Source organism: Plasmodium brasilianum, chromosome 11 (assembly GCF_023973825.1).
Source record: "Plasmodium brasilianum strain Bolivian I chromosome 11, whole genome shotgun sequence".
Classification (NCBI taxonomy): domain Eukaryota; phylum Apicomplexa; class Aconoidasida; order Haemosporida; family Plasmodiidae; genus Plasmodium; species Plasmodium brasilianum.
Genome location: NC_090124.1, coordinates 1,631,649 through 1,649,930, shown reverse-complemented (window position 1 = coordinate 1,649,930; position 18,282 = coordinate 1,631,649). Strand labels below are relative to the sequence as shown.

General features: G+C 28.7%; 5 protein-coding genes across 5 annotated transcripts; 2 read left to right on the top strand and 3 right to left on the bottom strand.

The window, feature by feature from the left end:
* Positions 1 to 498: 498 nt before the first annotated feature.
* Positions 499 to 951, top strand: MKS88_003819 (uncharacterized protein; the record flags this gene model as incomplete). Its single annotated transcript, XM_067216947.1, has 1 exon — positions 499 to 951. One exon carries the CDS (start codon positions 499 to 501, stop codon positions 949 to 951), a length of 453 nt encoding a protein of 150 aa, XP_067072630.1.
* A 516-nt stretch (positions 952 to 1,467) lies between these two features.
* On the bottom strand, positions 1,468 to 2,664 carry MKS88_003818 (enoyl-acyl carrier reductase; the record flags this gene model as incomplete). The annotated part of the gene is made up of 1 exon (XM_067216946.1): positions 1,468 to 2,664. The coding sequence occupies one exon, from the start codon at positions 2,662 to 2,664 to the stop codon at positions 1,468 to 1,470; it is 1,197 nt and encodes a 398-aa protein (XP_067072629.1).
* Positions 2,665 to 4,274: 1,610 nt separating this feature from the next.
* Positions 4,275 to 7,210, top strand: MKS88_003817 (uncharacterized protein; the record flags this gene model as incomplete). The annotated part of the gene is made up of 8 exons (XM_067216945.1): positions 4,275 to 4,478; positions 4,706 to 4,870; positions 5,341 to 5,510; positions 5,860 to 6,001; positions 6,155 to 6,237; positions 6,422 to 6,593; positions 6,779 to 6,946; positions 7,166 to 7,210. The coding sequence occupies 8 exons, from the start codon at positions 4,275 to 4,277 to the stop codon at positions 7,208 to 7,210; spliced, it is 1,149 nt and encodes a 382-aa protein (XP_067072628.1).
* Positions 7,211 to 7,723: 513 nt separating this feature from the next.
* Positions 7,724 to 9,841, bottom strand: MKS88_003816 (GPI-anchored wall transfer protein 1; the record flags this gene model as incomplete). The annotated part of the gene is made up of 2 exons (XM_067216944.1): positions 7,724 to 9,157; positions 9,263 to 9,841. The coding sequence occupies 2 exons, from the start codon at positions 9,839 to 9,841 to the stop codon at positions 7,724 to 7,726; spliced, it is 2,013 nt and encodes a 670-aa protein (XP_067072627.1).
* Positions 9,842 to 11,222: 1,381 nt separating this feature from the next.
* Positions 11,223 to 18,259, bottom strand: MKS88_003815 (ribonuclease; the record flags this gene model as incomplete). The annotated part of the gene is made up of 8 exons (XM_067216943.1): positions 11,223 to 11,381; positions 11,606 to 11,653; positions 11,860 to 11,916; positions 12,088 to 12,152; positions 12,529 to 12,580; positions 12,703 to 12,780; positions 13,039 to 16,884; positions 17,162 to 18,259. 8 exons carry the CDS (start codon positions 18,257 to 18,259, stop codon positions 11,223 to 11,225), a joined length of 5,403 nt encoding a protein of 1,800 aa, XP_067072626.1.
* Between the last annotated feature and the right edge of the window lie 23 nt (positions 18,260 to 18,282).

Below are 18,282 nucleotides of genomic sequence, written 5' to 3'. Positions count from 1 at the left end.
AATTTATAAGTTGAAAGATTTTTATTTAATAAAATGAAAAAAAAGAAAATTAATCTTGTTCTCATATATATATACATATATATATATATACATATATATATACATATACATATATATATACATATACATATACATATACATATATATATACATATATATATACATATACATATACATATACATATATATATACATATATATATACATATACATATTTGTGCATACTTATTTTTTGAAAAAATATTTTTTCCGTTTGTGTTGCACGTGTACATAGGTCTGTTTTAGCGTATTCATATATATATATACTTAATTTTTTTTTTTTTTTTTTTTTTTTTTGTTATTGCTTTTTAGAGATATTTGGTAAATTTTTAAAGTAGATATCTTTTTAAACGATTATTCTTCAACAAGTACTCTAATTTATTTACTTATTAATAAAAAAAATAAAAGTACAAAATAAATAAGAGATACAGGATATTATTAAAAAGAACAAAAAAAACCATGAAAAAAGAAAAGATCGAGAGCGACTTACTTTTTAAAGTACCTCGTTATATTCCTGAAGGAGATTTAAACAATAACGAATTTAGTAAAATAAATAATGTAGAACGTGGGAGTGGGAATGAAAAACATGTAATGACTAAAAAATTAAATAAAAATAAAGAGGGAGGGACCAGTGAATATCGTAGTGAAGCTCATTATAATGAAGAGGATTCCAAAAATTTAAATAATGACAATTTAGAAATAAGCGAACAAATATGGTTTAACAATTTATTAAAAAAAAAAAATGAGCAAGTTGAAGCTACACATTTATTCGAGTCTGAATCAGATGAAGAAGTTATTATAAACGCAGATAATATTTTTAAAAACATTTACCCTTTTTTTAAAACGGATGAGGATCCAGATTATATAAAGCAGAAAAATGAATTACAAAGATTTATAAAATACAAGACGTAAAAATGAATCGTTTATATGAGTTTATTTAACTATTTTGATGTTTGACTTTTTGTTTTTTTGTTTATCCTGTGTTACATGCTATGTAGTTGGAAGTGTTTGTTCCTCTGCAAATTTTTACGGTGCAATGTGTATGTACATTCATGTTTATACATACATACATACATATATATGTATGTATGTATATATGTTCGTACTATGTATGCGCGCATATAGACATTAATGTTTAAATGGTCAAATACAATACGTGCGATAAAAATTTGTAATTTTTGAAAAAAAAATACTATTGTTTTGAAAATTTTTTTTAAAAAAAATTAATAAAAATATTTAAAATTTTTTTAAACAAATATAATAAAGAGTTAACCTTTTTTTGAAAAAAATGCAAACGTTAAAGAAACTTATTTGTTATGCATATTTCTCATGAGAATAGCTATTAATACTTGTATAAAAGTGTATACATTGTACCATGTACATACACATACATACTTGTACGCACGTACAACTGAACAAATGAACAACTTAGCTGCCCTCGCTCTGAAATAAGTCGTCAGGGCCAAACATGATGTTCAGGCCATTGTCCACGTATATAGTTTGTCCCGTTACTGCTCTGCTATCTCTTGACAAGAGAAATGAAGCAACTGCCCCAACATCAGTTGAGTATAACTTTTGCCTTAACGGTGCATATTTCTCTGAATAGTCAATTGCATAATCTATAAATGAATATGATTCTTTTTCTTTTTCCTTTTCCTTTTCATTTTCATCTGACCTGTTCATAATTTTCGGACTCATTTTATTAATAGCAGTAGCTGCTCTCGATTTTAATGGCCCAGCGCTAATAGTATTAACTCTGATTTTATATTTTCTCCCTAAATGATAAGCTAAAACTCTTGTGTCCGATTCAAGTGCAGCTTTTGCACTTGACATACCTCCTCCATATCCTGGTACAACTTTTTGGCTAGCATGATATGTTAAGGAAATAATACTCGATCCAGGCTTCATAAATTTACAGAAATTATTACATAAAGATATTAGTGAATACGAACTTTTACTTAAGGCATCCAAGTATCCATTACGACTTGTCTCTAATAAACTTTTTTGTACTTCTTTAGCATTTGCTAATGAGTGTACAAGCATAGAAATATTTCCATATTTATTATGAATTAAATTAGCTACTTCTTCTATACTATAATTCTGTAAATTATTATATCTTTTATTATTTTTTGTTTCTTCATCAATATCATTGTAAGTATCAAATGAAGCATCAAATGGAAGTACATCCAAAATTTCCATTTTTTCTTTTGTATTTTTATTAATAATCATATCATTGTCAAATTTTCCGTTTTCATAATTTTTCATAAATATTTTGTAAACTGGGGGCCATATTCCGAAAATCAGCTTAACGTTTTTCTTGCTAAGCTCCTTGGCTATTCCCCATCCATAGCCGTTCGTATCCCCTATGCCTGCAATGAAGCAAATATCGTTTTGTTCACCTGCATCCTTTTGTTCCTCACCCTGTGCACTGCCTCCATTTTGGCTACTCACTCTTAGCATATTTGCTATTTTCGGCTTGCTATCAACCTTCTTCCTCCATTGCTTCTTTTCATGTATCAACAAATTCGTGTATAATTTGCTGTTGCCGTAGTTCTTAATAAAGCAGTCCGCCATTATTATGCTAATTAGTAAGACTGCTACATTGAGCAGTCCCCTTCTTTTCATTATTTGGATGAAAAAAGTAAAATAGTAAAATAAAATAATAAAATAAAATAATAAAATAAAATAAAATAATAAAATAAAATAAAATAAAATAAAATAATAGAATAAAATAATAAAATAATATAATATAATAAAATAAAATAATAAAATAAAATAATAATTAAATAAAAGAAAAAAAGAAAAGAAAAAAAAAAATAGGTTGCATTAACAGCGGTGTAGCTGCGTGACCTGGTGATTGGTTACAAAATAAGGATCATGTGTAGTAGAACAAATTGAACGAAATTACAACAAACTAGTTGAGAGAAAAAATGTATCTTCTTAAAGGGATACTCACAAAAAAATATGTACTTTTATTGGTTAAAATGGATTTTTATTTGTATCATATATATATACATATATATATATATATATATATTTTTTTTTTTTTTTTTTTTTCCAATTTCACATGACTTGTTCATAATTTATATAACACAATTTTTCTTGCAATACGCAACCCATTGGCAAAAAAAAAAAAAAAAAAAAAAAAAAAGTTACACATCGAAACCTTGTTTCGGCATTTCACGTATCGTTCTTTTATTCTACAATATATGTATTTCTCAACTATTCAAACTCTTATGCCCTCCCTCACATTCTTCTTTCTTCTTTCTTTTTCTTTTTTTTTTTTTTTCCGGTTATTCATAAAATAAGCATATCACTAGTACATTTCAGGTTGTTTATGGTGTGGTATATAGTACCATATATGTAAAAAAAAAATATGTGCATGTATGCATACATGCGAGTATTTAATTAAAAAAAAAAAAAGAAAAGGAACAAAAGAAAAGGAACAAAAGAAAAGGAACAAAACAAAAGAAACAAAGCAAAAGAAACAAAGCAAAAGAAACAAAGCAAAAGAAACAAAAAAATAGAATGTAGGCAGGGGAAAATGTGAAATAAAATCAGTTCTACGTTTTTCTAGTGAAAAAGAGGAAATCTTAAATACATGCAATCCACTTTATGACAGCTTAACATGCTCATGTGTACATGTCCAGGAAAAGGTATATCATATATACACTTATGCATATGCGAGTTTCATCGCGATAGATTAACATGTAACGCTATGTAGGGAAAATCGCACACAAGAGCTTTAAAGATAATTTTTTTGTATTTGATTTGTGCCTATTTTGTATTTGATTTGTGCCTATTTTGTATTTGATTTGTGCCTATTTTGTATTTGATTTGTGCCTATTTTGTATTTGATTTGTGCTCATTTTGTATTTGATTTGTGCTCATTTTGTATTTGATTTGTGCTCATTTTGTATTTGATTTGTGCTCATTTTGTATTTGATTTGTGCTCATTTTGTATTTGATTTGTGCTCATTTTGTATTTGATTTGTGCTCATTTTGTATTTGATTTGTGCCTATTTTGTATTTATTTTGTGCTCATTTTGTATTTTTTTGAACTTGTTATGCATTTTATTTAACTTGGTCTATTTGTTAAAGATAAAATGTTACGTGTTCCTCATTAATCCGTTTTATCATGCATACATTTACATATGCATTTATTTCTTTTTTTCAATTTTTTTTTGTTTTTTTTTTTTTTTTGTGTATTTTTCTTAACAATATAAAAATAAAACATGGATGTTGAAAGAAAGAAAAATTTTATAAATAAAGATACGAGTGTCTCTAAAGCTAACATAAAGGACATTTTGCAAAATTCAAATTATATTGAGAATTATATAAATTATTCATTACAAGATGATGAAAATAATTTAAACGTTGCCAGTAAAAGAAAAGGCTCGAGTGAACATAAAGTTGGTAGTGGTGAAATAAATACGCAAGTAAGTTTTTGTATATTTACAAAGGGAGAAGAAGTAGATACATATTCCTTCATTCTGCTCTAAAAAAGTATACGACATATGTGTTCTACGTAAGTGATACGTTAGTGATATGTACACCTTTGGAATACACGTACGAGTGTTCATTGCATGTACCGTTCTATCTAACCTACGAGTTAGTCCACATTAATCCTTTTTTTTTTTTTTTTTTTTTTTTTTCCTTCTCTAAGCTGAAAAAACTGATTGAGCATTTGTACAGTCTTAAGTTCACATTGGAAAAAGAAAAAAAAAGGCAGAAACGTAAAAAGAAAAATATGTTCAATGATAAAAGCAGAGATGAGGAAAAGAAAAAAGAAAAGGAAAAATGTGTTAATAATCAAATAAACAATATTCAAGTAAAAAATGAACAAGGGCAAATTCACGAAAAAAAAAAAAAAAATCTTCAATAGCTGCAAATTAGTTAGAAAATATCTTGAAAGGTATCATGAACATTTACATAGTTGTGATAGTTGCATGGGGGCACTAAGCAAATGTGTAATGAGGTGGACGAAATGTAGTGAACAACAAAATGTTTTACCTTGCTATTTTTCTTTTTCACTTTGCATATCACTTTTTTTTTTTTTTTAATTTAATTTTTTTTTTTTTTTTTCGCTTTAGAGAAAGCTTAGCTGCTAGTTCAGTCCCACACGTTATAAAAAAAAAAAAAAAAAATAGGCACAAAAAAGAACAGACACATTTATACAAAAATATACGCATATGCATGTATATCTGTGTACATGAATGTGCACATAATATACATAAGCTCACAAAAACAAGAGTACTCAAGTTTGGAAAAAATGTACGCTTCACACCTTCCCCACTGCAGCTAATGAAGACAATCGAAATTTACAAAAACAAAAATGTAGAGGAGAAAAAATGTCAGAATTATATAATTACAAAATACGAAAATGTATTGAGAAATATGAAAAGGAAGCATATCAACGAAATTAGTGAAATCAAAAATAATGTCCTTCAGGATGTTGACTTCTTAATACAGTAAATGAAAAATCGATTATTTTATTTTTTTTATTTTTTTTTTAAATTATAATAGCTATCCAATCAAGAAGAATAAAAAAAATATATATACATATAAATATATATACATATAAATATATATACATATAAATATATATACATATAAATATATATACATATAAATATATATACATATAAATATATATACATATATATATATATATACATATAAAAATATACACATATAAATATATATACATATATATATATATACATATAAATATATATACATATAAATATATGCACATATGTAAGTATTTATATGTACGCATATGTGAATGCACCTGCTCTGTTTATTTGCTATTCCCAGAAAATACCGAAATGTGTCACTCGAACTACTACAAATTAGCAAAAAGAAGGAAGTAGAAAAAAGAGAAGAGAAAAAAAGAATTACTGAAATATGTATTAGTGCCTGCAAAAGATTCGAGGAAGATGTGAAGAAAAAGGCAAAGGTTAAAAAGGAGCTCTCTCAATGCATGCATGCATGCGTGTGGATGGGTATATGGGCATGTATGTAACTGTTCCAATATGTGTGGGCGGATATATGTAAAGAATAATTAACAGCTTATATATATATAAGTGTATATATTCACCCTTCCCATCAGGCGTCACTGCAAAGCCATTTATCAGAAATTACTAAGTCGATTAGCGGCATTAAGAAGGAAAAGGAAAATCTAGAAAAAAAATTGTAACGCCTGCACGTTCATATGTAAATATGTGCATATGTACATATATTCACGTACATATTCGTATATATATACATATATTTATACATGTCTTTATACTTCCATTTATACATGTATATATATGGACGTGTACTGCTTCTCTGCGAATGCATTTACAACGTTTCGTTCTGATTTCTTCGTTTTTAGGGTCGAGTTAAATCAAAAAATGGATGAACAGAAACATAAAACTGAAAAAAAAGCATTTGACGTTTTTGAAAATAAAATAAAGGAAGAACGAGCGTTAAATGCAGAACTTAGAAAGAGACTGTCCCTCGAGAGGGAGCAACAAAAAATTCTCATTACAGATCTTTATTCAAAGGTCGAAAGGAGGAAAACGCAAAAAAATAAAACAAGGAAAGACTGAGCAAAATTGAGCAAAACTGAGCAAAACTAAGCAAAAATGTTGCAAAGTAAAAATAGTAAGGCACCTATACAAATTGCATTATTGCAGTTTTACTCATACGCACATTTCCCCGTTTACCAACTTTTCCTTTTTTGCTATAGATTGATATTCAAATCAAGAAATATGAAGAGAGCATTATAATCATTTTTCAAAATTTTCTTCTAAACAACAATATTACCATGGGCATAGGTGAATTGTCAAAGTACATTAAGGAAGCCATGTGCTTACAATATAGGCATGACCACTTAAGCAATGATGTCATAAATGAGGTAATAAATTCGAATCGTTCTAATTTTTAAAGTTAACAAATGGATCGATTGGGTTTTGTGCTTGTTTATTTGTACTTGCTAATATCACGTTAGTCTTGTTCCTGTCTAGTTGCACTTCCGTCGCAAAGGGTTACGTTGTATGTTTCCACCCTTACTTAATATTTCCATTTTTTATGCATATCTTGCCCCTTTAAAATATTTCATATTTCTTCTTAACAGAAAATAGATGAAAACTTGAAGGTGAAATACTCCTTTTCTTCTTAGTGAGCTACCAGGATTAAAATTAATTGCCCTTTGGAGGTTGCATGTATATATATCTATGCATGTATGTATGTGTACATGTATATATACATGTGCATATATGTATGGATAATTTCATATATACGCAATATTTGGCGGCAATTTATTAACATCTTCAATTTTTTGACCATTTGTTTTTCTTAAACAATTACATGTTTGTAAAGTTGGATGAACAGTATAGCTGCATTTTGTTCGCTGTCCTCATTGTACATGTGCACAAACATATATATACATATATACATATATATATATGCAGGTATGTAAGTACGAATGTATGTGCATTTTTTTTTTTTTTTTTAAGTGAGAAAAAATAATTTTACCTTTCAATCATTCCGCTTGTTTGTCCACTTGCACTGCTCTAGGCACAGGTATATGTGAGTGCACACGCTTACGCACATGTTGTGCTTTTTTTTTTTTTTTTATTTTTATTTTTTAATATATTAACTTCGCTTCATATACTCGCATGCACACACCTGCCTATGCTTGCTTCTTTTCAAGCATGGTCGGATTTGCACATCCCGACAAGAAACTAGCGAAGATTAAAATTAAAAATGCGTAGGCAGTTAAAATGAGTATATCCAATATGAGGGGGTATAACAAGGGTCGAAAAAGGATGTTAAAGAGACCCATCAAAATATTGCAAAATAAAAAAACGATAAGACTGTTTTGATTTATTTTGTCTAATATGTATATTCGTATATTTACTGCTAGGATGAATTCTACTAAGTAACTCAAGGACAGAGAAAATAAGCTGATCGATGATATGATAAAAATGTAATTAGCGTTACATAAAATTCTTACGCTATAATTTCCAAATGAATTTAAAATAAAGTGAAGACAATAAAATATAAAAGATAGGAAAAATAGTTTCACATTAACATAGGCATAATAAAACTTATGCTTGAATCTTTGAATATACTTCTGAAGAGATATACACACCGGAATGCAGTGATTATAGTAGTAAATAAATGTTCTACATTTCACTCGTCTCTTTTTTGAGTTTCCCTTATTGTAAGCTTCATCTTTGAAGAACATCCCCTCTGCTGCTTCACCCCTCTTTGCTGCTTCACCCCTCTTTGCTGCTTCACCCCTCTTTGCTGCTTCACCCCTCTTTGCTGCTTCACCCCTCTCTGCTGCTTCACCCCTCTCTGCTGCTTTTCTCATGATAAATACGTGCCAAAGAGAAACAGAGAACAAATACAAGTTAACCGAACCGATGGCATTAAAAATACCTTGCCTGTTTAATGAAAAAAAATTTGTTCTTTTATTCTCTACTAATAAGTAATCATGGATGGTAAAAAATTGTATAAACAATTCATACAAAAAAATCGAAAAACAGCTAAAAAGAAAAATATGGTAAATTTTTTTAATTATAATAAAAACTATATTAGAAATAGTAAAGGTACAAAATAAGGTTAGAAAGAAATTCCAGTGGACACCATATTCCGTTGAACTATAGTGATAACTGAAAACTTTAATAGCTATATACCTAGCAATTCCAAGAAAAAACAAAATAAAATGTTTTAACTCAAATATTCTTTTCTTCTCTTGTATATATTTTAATTTTCTTTTTTTAAAAGTATATGCGCTTGAAGTAATACAAGCACCAATTCCTAAGTCCATCAACGTGTTTCCATAATAAAATGATTTTGCAAAATGTTTTGGAAAAAAAAAAAAGTCGATTCCAAATATGCACAGATAGGTCATACACATGTTCATCAGTCTCATGCTCATTAACGACGTGTTCATTAGCAACATGTACCTACTACCATAGTTTTCCCCATCCACTCCGTTAGAAGTATTGGTAATGGCGGAAGCAGTGTTAGCAGCTGAAGCACTTGCAGTAGTGATAGCAGGATCAGGTCTCACCAATCGAAGCAGTTTCTCCGTACTTGTGTTTACTTCTCTTTTCTTAGAGTGGCATAGGAAAAAAAATACGTAAAAAAAAAGAAAAAGCGCTAATATTTTTATTAAGCTAAGGTAAAAATAAAAAAATATAAATAAAATAGCAGGTACAAACACAATAAATAGTGTCAAAATTATTTCGTATGTTCTTAAAACTGGAAAAGCAATTAATAAACCCTTTTCTACATATATACACAGAGCAAAAAACATTATATATGTGTATATATAATAACTATTTAGTGTTATTGCCCTGCTATGATTCGTTGTTTCTTTCATTATGTTATAGTCTTTTTCATTTAATTTATAAAGACAATTATTAGCAAATAAAGAGGAATAAAACTTTCCACCATTAATATTATTATTATTATTATTATTTCTTTTATTAATTTTTATTTGTATTAATTTTTCACTTTTCAAATTTTTATAAAATAAGTGTATTATATCCTCTCTCACTTGTACTAACTCCAGTTCGTATTCATTTCTATTACTACTGTAATGTTCCATTATTATATCGTAATTTGCTTCTTGCATTTTTCTAATATCTTTTTTATTCTTTAGTATTATTTCGAAATATGATTTACCCATATCATACAAGTACTCTTCATAATGTAGTGAGTATTTTCCACTCTTCCTTTTATTTCCATAACTGAAGGTGTTCTTATTCCGAGTTACTTTACTTAATTCACTCATATAACACACTGAATCTAACACGTATGTTAAATTGAAGGGACAAACGAGAAGATAAACAATTATATTTAAATTTGTCATTTTTTACTTTTGCTTTATTTTCTCCACTAGACGCTACTCTTCTTTTTTTTTTTTTTTTTTGAAGAGAAAAATTATGTTCGCTAAGCGCGCTGTTTCACACCTGGGGTAGCAAAACACCCATAATAAATTTAATTACTGCTTGGGGATACACATATAAACATACGTATGAACATGCATACATATATATATATGTACATACACACGCATGTATGTAACATAGACGCACTATTCCAACTTCGAATGGAAGAGGGGGAGGGTTACTAGTTCACTACTTGTTAACTTCTTCCTCTTGTATAAACAAAATTGATATGTATAAAAAAAAAGGAAGGTGGAGATAAACGTATAGTAGGAAAATAAACAAGTGAGATAATATATATGATAAATAAACAAATGAAATAATATATAAGATTAATAAAAACGAGAACAAATATACAATAACAAAATAAATGAGTTAAAAAAGAAAGCACGCAGAAATATGCATATTGTGCAAAGATACACATGCAGGAATGGTACACAGAAAAAAATTTTACTTGAAGGAAAGGATTGTAGGAAAATATATGATGGGGTGGCATGTGTAAATAAATAAAGATTAACTTCACCAAAAAACAAAAAACATTTTTATTCGATTAAAAACGAAAAAAAAAAAAAAAAATTCTCATTTCTTGCATTTTTACGAAAAACACATGTAATTAGTAGTTCGTACTTCAGTACATCATAGCTTTATGTAGATGATGAAACCAAAAAAAAAAAAGAAAAAAAGAAAATGAAAGAAAAAGAAAGAAAGAAAAAAAAAGAAAAAAAAATGAAAGAAAATGAAAGAAAAGGAAAGAAAAGGAAAGAAAAGGAAAGAAAAGGAAAGAAAAGGAAAGAAATAGAAAGAAAAAGAAAGAAAAAGAAAGAAAAAACAGAACGAAAGGAATGGAAAGCATTTTTATCTTCTCGCATCCTTTATTCAATTTATCAGCAGTTTTTGTTCGTCCTGTTCAATTCCTCACGTTTAATGCTTGTTCATTTTGTTTTCTGTTATTTAAAAATTTTTTTTTTTTTTTTTTTATTTTAAGCTCATATAACCTTTCATTCATCAGTACATTAATTCGTTAATTCGTTAATTCATTAATATATTAGTGCGTTAATCCATTAATTAGTCCTTTTTTTTTTTTTATTTGTTAAACGCTACTGCCAACAAATATGAGGGGGGCATAGAGTTCAGTGGGAAAAAATATAAAGGTATATAGTCAAATCGCTAAAAAATAAGTCAAAAATATGTACGTAAATGTATATATATGCGTGGAGCATACTTCATTTATGACTTATAACTGTACAAGGAAGCAAAACATAACAGCACATTAAAACTGAAAAACCGTGCTATGTTTTGCTTTATTATATTCATGTTTCTTAATACCTTATACACCCTTCGCAATAACACTTTTTTTTTTTTATTTCCGTAAACGATAAGAGTGAACTGGAAAAAAGAAAAAAAAAAAAAAATAATAATAACAATGAATAATTAGCAAACACTAACAATTAACAACTGTGTACGTTGTATGTTCTGTGCCTGCATACGTATATGCAAACAAGAGGTCGTGAAAAGTTTACACCACTTTTTATATAACATTTTTCTTTTTTTTTCTTTTTTTTTCTTTTTTTTTCTTTTTTTTTCTTTTTTTTTTCTTTTTTTCCCTTTACCTCTTGGTTTTGGACATTCGGATGAATGACATAATTGCTCAAAAATTTCTACAAAAATAGGACAGAAAATGTATGCCCTTTTGCATATGTATGTAGGAATGCAAACATGCATGTACATCATTTTTTTATAAGTTATTTTATTTAATTATTTATTTATATTTTTATTTTTATTTTAATTTTAATTTTAATAGTTTTTTTTATTTTGTTTTATTTTTTTCCTAAGTACGTCGAGAAAATAAACATGTTAAATTTACCAGGTGATGTTTGTTCATTTTGTGAATATGCTTTTCGTTTCCATAATGATACAAGTTCTAAATAAAAGGAAAAAAAAAAAAAAAAAAAAAATTAAAAAAAAGGTATGCAAAAAGGTACGCGAATAGGATATTTTGCTTTTCCTTTTCTATTTTGTTCATGTTTTATTAACTGTTCATAAATGTTTAATTCAACTTAATTCAATTTAATTCTTTTTAATTCAATTTTACGTTTTCGAATGAAAATGATTTGAAATATATCGAAGATTTTTCCTTGTATATGTCCATAATTATTCCTGCAAAAAGTTGGAAGCGCACGCGTATACACTTGGCAATGTGTGTATTATATATATACATATACATACATATATACATACATATATACATATATATATACATATACATACATATATACATACATATAAACATATATATATACATACATATATACATACATATATACATACATATATACATACATATATACATACATATATACATACATATATACATACATATATACAAACATATATACATTACATATAAGCATCACACATGTGCGTTAAGTGTGTTCTTTACATGTACATGTACAGGTATAAATACACAAGCACATTCAAAACCGAGGAAAATATAAAACGAAATCACAGTTGATACGGAGAAAGTAGTAAGTACCTCTATTATATCCGGGGTAGTCTCGTTTTTGCAAATACAAACAAAAAAAGGCCTTGAGAAAAAAAAAAAGAAATGTATATCAATGGGGAATGTGTTTACAAACATGTGCAGTTATTCATGTGCATGTACAAGTCATACATATATAAGCATTTTGGCGTGTGCATATGTCCTTACAATTTCACAGTCTATTTGTGCCCTCTTCGACTTCGCCTTGCAGTTGTTGCAGTTGTCACACACCTTTTCAATTATACCCTAATGGGAAAAAAAAAAAAAAAATAATAAAATAATAAAATAAATATAATAAATAAAATATTTAATAACATACATACATATGCAAACACACACACACATATATACGTAAATACATATATATATATATACTCATATGGATGCACTTTAATAAATGCATTCCGAAATATTTGCTGAACAAATATATAAATTGTGTGCTAAAACGTATATGCAATAATGCCCGAAAAAACAAATGAACGCGTTAAAATTCACAAAACTTACAACGTCAGTGGTTTCGACACTTTTGAGAATATCCTGACTTGTACATAATTTTTCCTTCAATTTATGTTCATCGTTAATAATTTTTTTAATTACACGATGCACCAAGATATCTGGGTATCTTCTAATTGGTGAAGTAAAATGCGTATATATAAGAAAAGAAAGAGCATAATGATATGTGCTCATATTATTATCTTTTATATATTTATAAGTATGATATTCTGCTCTAACCATTTTTTTTTTAACATAAGCACAAACAATGTCAAATACATTTTTATTTTTATGTCTGAAATATTTTTTTTTTTCATCTAAAAATTTTAAAATATGTCTCAAATCACAAAATTCAAAATTAATTCCATGTTTTTTTAACAATTCAATAATATCAGCAACTTCAATCGCATTACTTAAACTATGTGAACGGAAAACTGAAAAATCTCTATACTTACTAAAATATTGACGAATAGCTACTAATTTATTAGCACTTAACATTAATTCCTCAATCATATAATTTGCAAAAGTATACTGCTTTCTTACTATTCCTATAGGATTACAAGAATTTGATAAAATAAAATTTATCTTATCATTATTAAATAATAGTGAGCCATTTTTTCGCCGTATTTTTCTTGCCCCTTTTGTTATTTTATGCATATGATATAAATTTTTTACGATACTAATCATTTCTTTAATTGTTAAATTATGTTTTGAGTTATTCAAATTTTTAAATATATTCACCAGCCCTTGGATGCTGTTTCTCACGTGATTATCCTGTAATATCTTTTCCTTTACAACTTCGTTTGCTTTCGTTAGCACGCTCTTCTTCTTTGTCTTCTTCTTCCCGCTACTTCTACTACTTCCGCTATTGCTATTCGAGCCGTTCTCAATTTTCAAAATATGGGGGGTCATATTTCTCTTCTTGCACATGACTTGTTCAGAACAATTAAAATCAGCAATGTGTGTCATTTTATCCAACTCAAACTCATCTTTCAAAATATTAGACAAGTTGTCCAAATAACTATTGTCGTTTTTATTGATGCTCTTCTTCACTTTGTTATAAAAATGTAAGCTTAAGAAATTTCTGTAAATGCTATTTTTTTTTTTAATGCATTCCTTCTCACTACCTGAGGAAACAATACCTGCACAAATTCCACTTTTCAGATTTTTATTAGACATAGGAGCATTACTACTACTTCCACGATTTCCTTTGCATGAGAAATTGTCATCTAAGTTATCAACTTGCCCACCTTTTTCTGTACGTTCATCCTTTTCACCACACCCAATGGACTGTTCCCCTTGTTGAGGCATAGGACCAGTAATTGAAAGCATCTCTTGCTTTTTCAATTTGTTAATCCTTCTTTTTAATTTAACATACTTCTTCACAATAAGGTACACCTCTTCATATGTAAACTTCACCTTACTGTTTATTATACTTTCCTTAATAAAAAATGAATTATGATCAATTTTACCTGAACTGTCCATGTAAAAAAATATGGATAAACATAAACGATTATTTGTAGGATCTAAGCTACATAATTCTTCACTTAATATTCTTGAAATCATTGGAAAACATGTGTGAGTTAAGTAAATAGTCATAGCTCTGTTACGGGCATTAATATCTAAAGATGAATTTTCTTTAATAAAAAAAGAAACGTCAGTTATGTGTACACCAATTTCATATAAATTATATTTTTTCCATTTTTCTTCTTTCATTTCGTTTATTATATCATTTACATTAATGTACTCTTTACATTTATTACAAAATAAATCATAATTATTTACTATGTCGTAACCTATATCTTTGTTATAATCCTTTTTAAAAATATGTGCGTATTTGTTTGAAAATTTTTTATTTTTATTGTTTTCTTCTTTTTTTATTATTCCTCTATTTTTTTTCAAATATCTTTCGTAATCTCCGTATGATAAGGTAATTTTTTCGTGGTATGTCTTTCTTCTATCATACCATTCCTCTAACGCACCTGACCTGTTCATGCTGCTGCAATTTGGGGACCCCCTCTTATATTCCACTTGGTCTTCTTCTTCCTCCTCTTCTTCCTCCTCTTCTTCCTCCTCTTCTTCCCTTTGGATAAAATCAAACATATCCTGTTCTTCCTTTTCCCTCTTTCCTTTGTCTGCCTTCCCCCGACTTCTTACCTTTTTATTGTTCCTTTTCCCATTTATACTACTATCTAACTCAATCTGTTCAGAATTATACTCATCGTGTGCAATTTCTTCACATGGATTACCAAAATATTCTGTGTATATTTTCTTCTTCTTTTTATGCATATTTAGCTTAATATTATTATGTTCATTTTTTGTTACTTCCTCTAAAGCGCAAATATCACTCAGATTATTATCTTCATTTTCCTGTACATCAACAGAATTGTTCGATTTGCAGAAAATGTTCTGCTCGTATTTTTCCAAACCGTTCATGTTGTTTCGCCCATGTGCACATGAACTGTTTGTTACTGATATATTTTCTTCAATGGTGGATCTCGCTTTACGCCTTCTCCTTTTTGTGCATCGTTTTTTGGAACTGCTATTATTACCGCTACTACTGCCACTACTACTGCCGCTACTACTGCCGCCATTACTGCCGCTATTACTGCCGCTGTTGCTACCGCTACTGTTCCCCTTTATGCTGTGCACGAAAGACCCATTCCAACAGGAAAATGGAGCAACGCTCCGATGAACGTTTACATTATTTCCCTCCAAGTTTTTTCCATTCCGAGAATTTTTAAAACTTTTTCTTTTAACATCGTCATTTATGTTTACGTTTACATGTACGTTTATGTTACCACTATCGCTATCGCTAATGAAATAGCTCTCCCTCTCACTATCCCCCTTTTTTATGTTTTTTTTTTTTAACCTCCCATTTACTTCCACCTTATCCCTCATAAAATTGTCATACTTAATGCTTTCCATATCCCTTACATACTTGTTCTTTTTTAAATTTTCAAAAAAATTATTACCATCATGATCTTTATCATTGTCACTAACAAATAACGATAAATTTTTTTGCAAAATGGACTCTTCTATATCCCCATTATGAACAATTAAATTATGAACAATTTGTAAGTAATAGCTACAGCTTGTTATTCTTTTCCTACTTATCTTACTAATATTAATAGCATCATCTAAATCTTTTGCTGTTTCTGGGTCTATTGTAAAAATACATTTCTTCGTTAAGTCAGTTCGTTTCTTTATCTCTTCACCTATTATATTATTATATGCATTTTTGTTTTTTAAATCTTTTAAGTACTGGTCTTCTAAAGCATCTTTTAAATTGAACTTTAAATTATGATTTAATAATATTGCATTTTGCATATTATGAAAAATGTCATTCTGTCCTAACATTTCTACAATTTTTCCCTGTGGAAATGATTCATTAGTATTCCACTGAAATACTTTAATATATACTAGCTGGTTAGTTATATCTGTTACATTACACTTTTTTATAAATTCGTGTATATGTTCATTTAATACCTTTATTAAAGGGATATTTTTTTTAAATGGAATAGCTATGTTATATTTCTGATTTTTTATTTTATCTCTGATAATGCATACGTACTGTATGTTTGACCCGTGGTGCTCCTCGATATACACTACCTTGCCTTCATGCTCATCCTCACTCTTATCATTGCAGTTATCGTTTCTATAACCATCCCGCTCATCATCCATTTCACTATCCCTATTAATATCACTCCCATCTTCTTTATCTTTTCTTCTTTTCAATTTTATAACAACTGAATCTCCATCAATAGCTCTGTTCATATCCCTCTTAGACCTTATATGTATTTTCTCATTGTTGTGAAGGACGAAGCCATAGTCGTATTTTCTTACGTTTAGGATACCCTGAGGGGGTGAAGAGCAATTTTTATGAATAAATAGATGCACATATGTACAAGCACATTTATATAAATATATATGTATGTTGGTATAAATACACGCACACGCATGTATATGTGTAGAGACAACACTCACATATATTTATATCTATATATCTATCTATCTATCTATCTATCTATCTATATATATATATATATATATATATATATATATATATATATACATACATACGTATGTAATGTTCATTACAGCCACTGGGCCAATAATTTCTATTTTCGCTTACTCGAATGTACTTTTTTTTAATGATTCCCTTAATTGCTTCCTCTTGGGTTATGTACTCTTCATATATACTTTTTTTTCTTGTTTTTTTTTGTTTCTGATTTTCATTAAATGATGCATCAATAAAATTGTAATCATTATTTTGATCTATACTGGCACTACTAGTCTTGTTCGTATCATGCTCTCTTGATGCACTGTAATCTTTGCTTTTCTTTCTTCTCTTTTTCTTCTTTTTCTTTTTTTTTTTTTTTTCATTCTGTTCACTATTTTTGCTCTCATTTTTTTCCATTTTTTTCGCATTTTTCTCCTCCTTTTTACTCTCACTTTTTTCCCCCTTCTGATGCTGCTTCTTCTGCGTCTTCTGCTTCTTCTGCATCTTCTGCTTCTTCTGCTTCTTCTGCTTCTTCTGCTTCTCCTGCTTCTCCTCCGGCTTCCGCTCTTCCTGTAGCTCCTTGTGATTCCACTCCTGCGTCTTCCTCCTATTCTTCCTATTCTTTTCCTTCATTTCCTCCCTTTTTTTCTTTTTCACCTTCTCCTGTGTGTCTTGCACTCTACCCGTCTGCTGAACATTTTGGTCGATGTGAATATTCTTTACAACATTAGAAAATTGTTCATTTAAATCGTATATAGCATTATAAAGATTATAGTTGTAAACTACACTATCGGCACTGTCCGTCAAGTTATCGCTCTGCTGTTTCTCCTCATCATAAGTGCATAATACTAAATCATGTTTATTTTGGGGGGTGTTTTTTGAGCTTTTTCCTTCTTTGTCCTGTATTACATTATTGTCAACGTTGTCCACTTCTTTGTTCTGCACTTCTTTGTTCTTTTTCTTTTTTTTAATTCCTTTACTTGGTATGTTCTCTTTACTTTCTATGCTGTCCATACTTGGTATGTTCTCCTTACTTTCTATGCTGTCCATACTTGGTATGTTCTCCTTACTTTCTATGCTGTCCATACTTGGTATGTTCTCCTTACTTTCTATGCTGTCCATACTTGGTATGCTCTCCTTACTTTTTATGCTGTCCATACTTGGTATGTTCTCCTTACTTTCTATGCTGTCCATACTTGGTATGCTCTCCTTACTTTTTATGCTGTCCATACTTGGTATGCTCTCCTTACTTT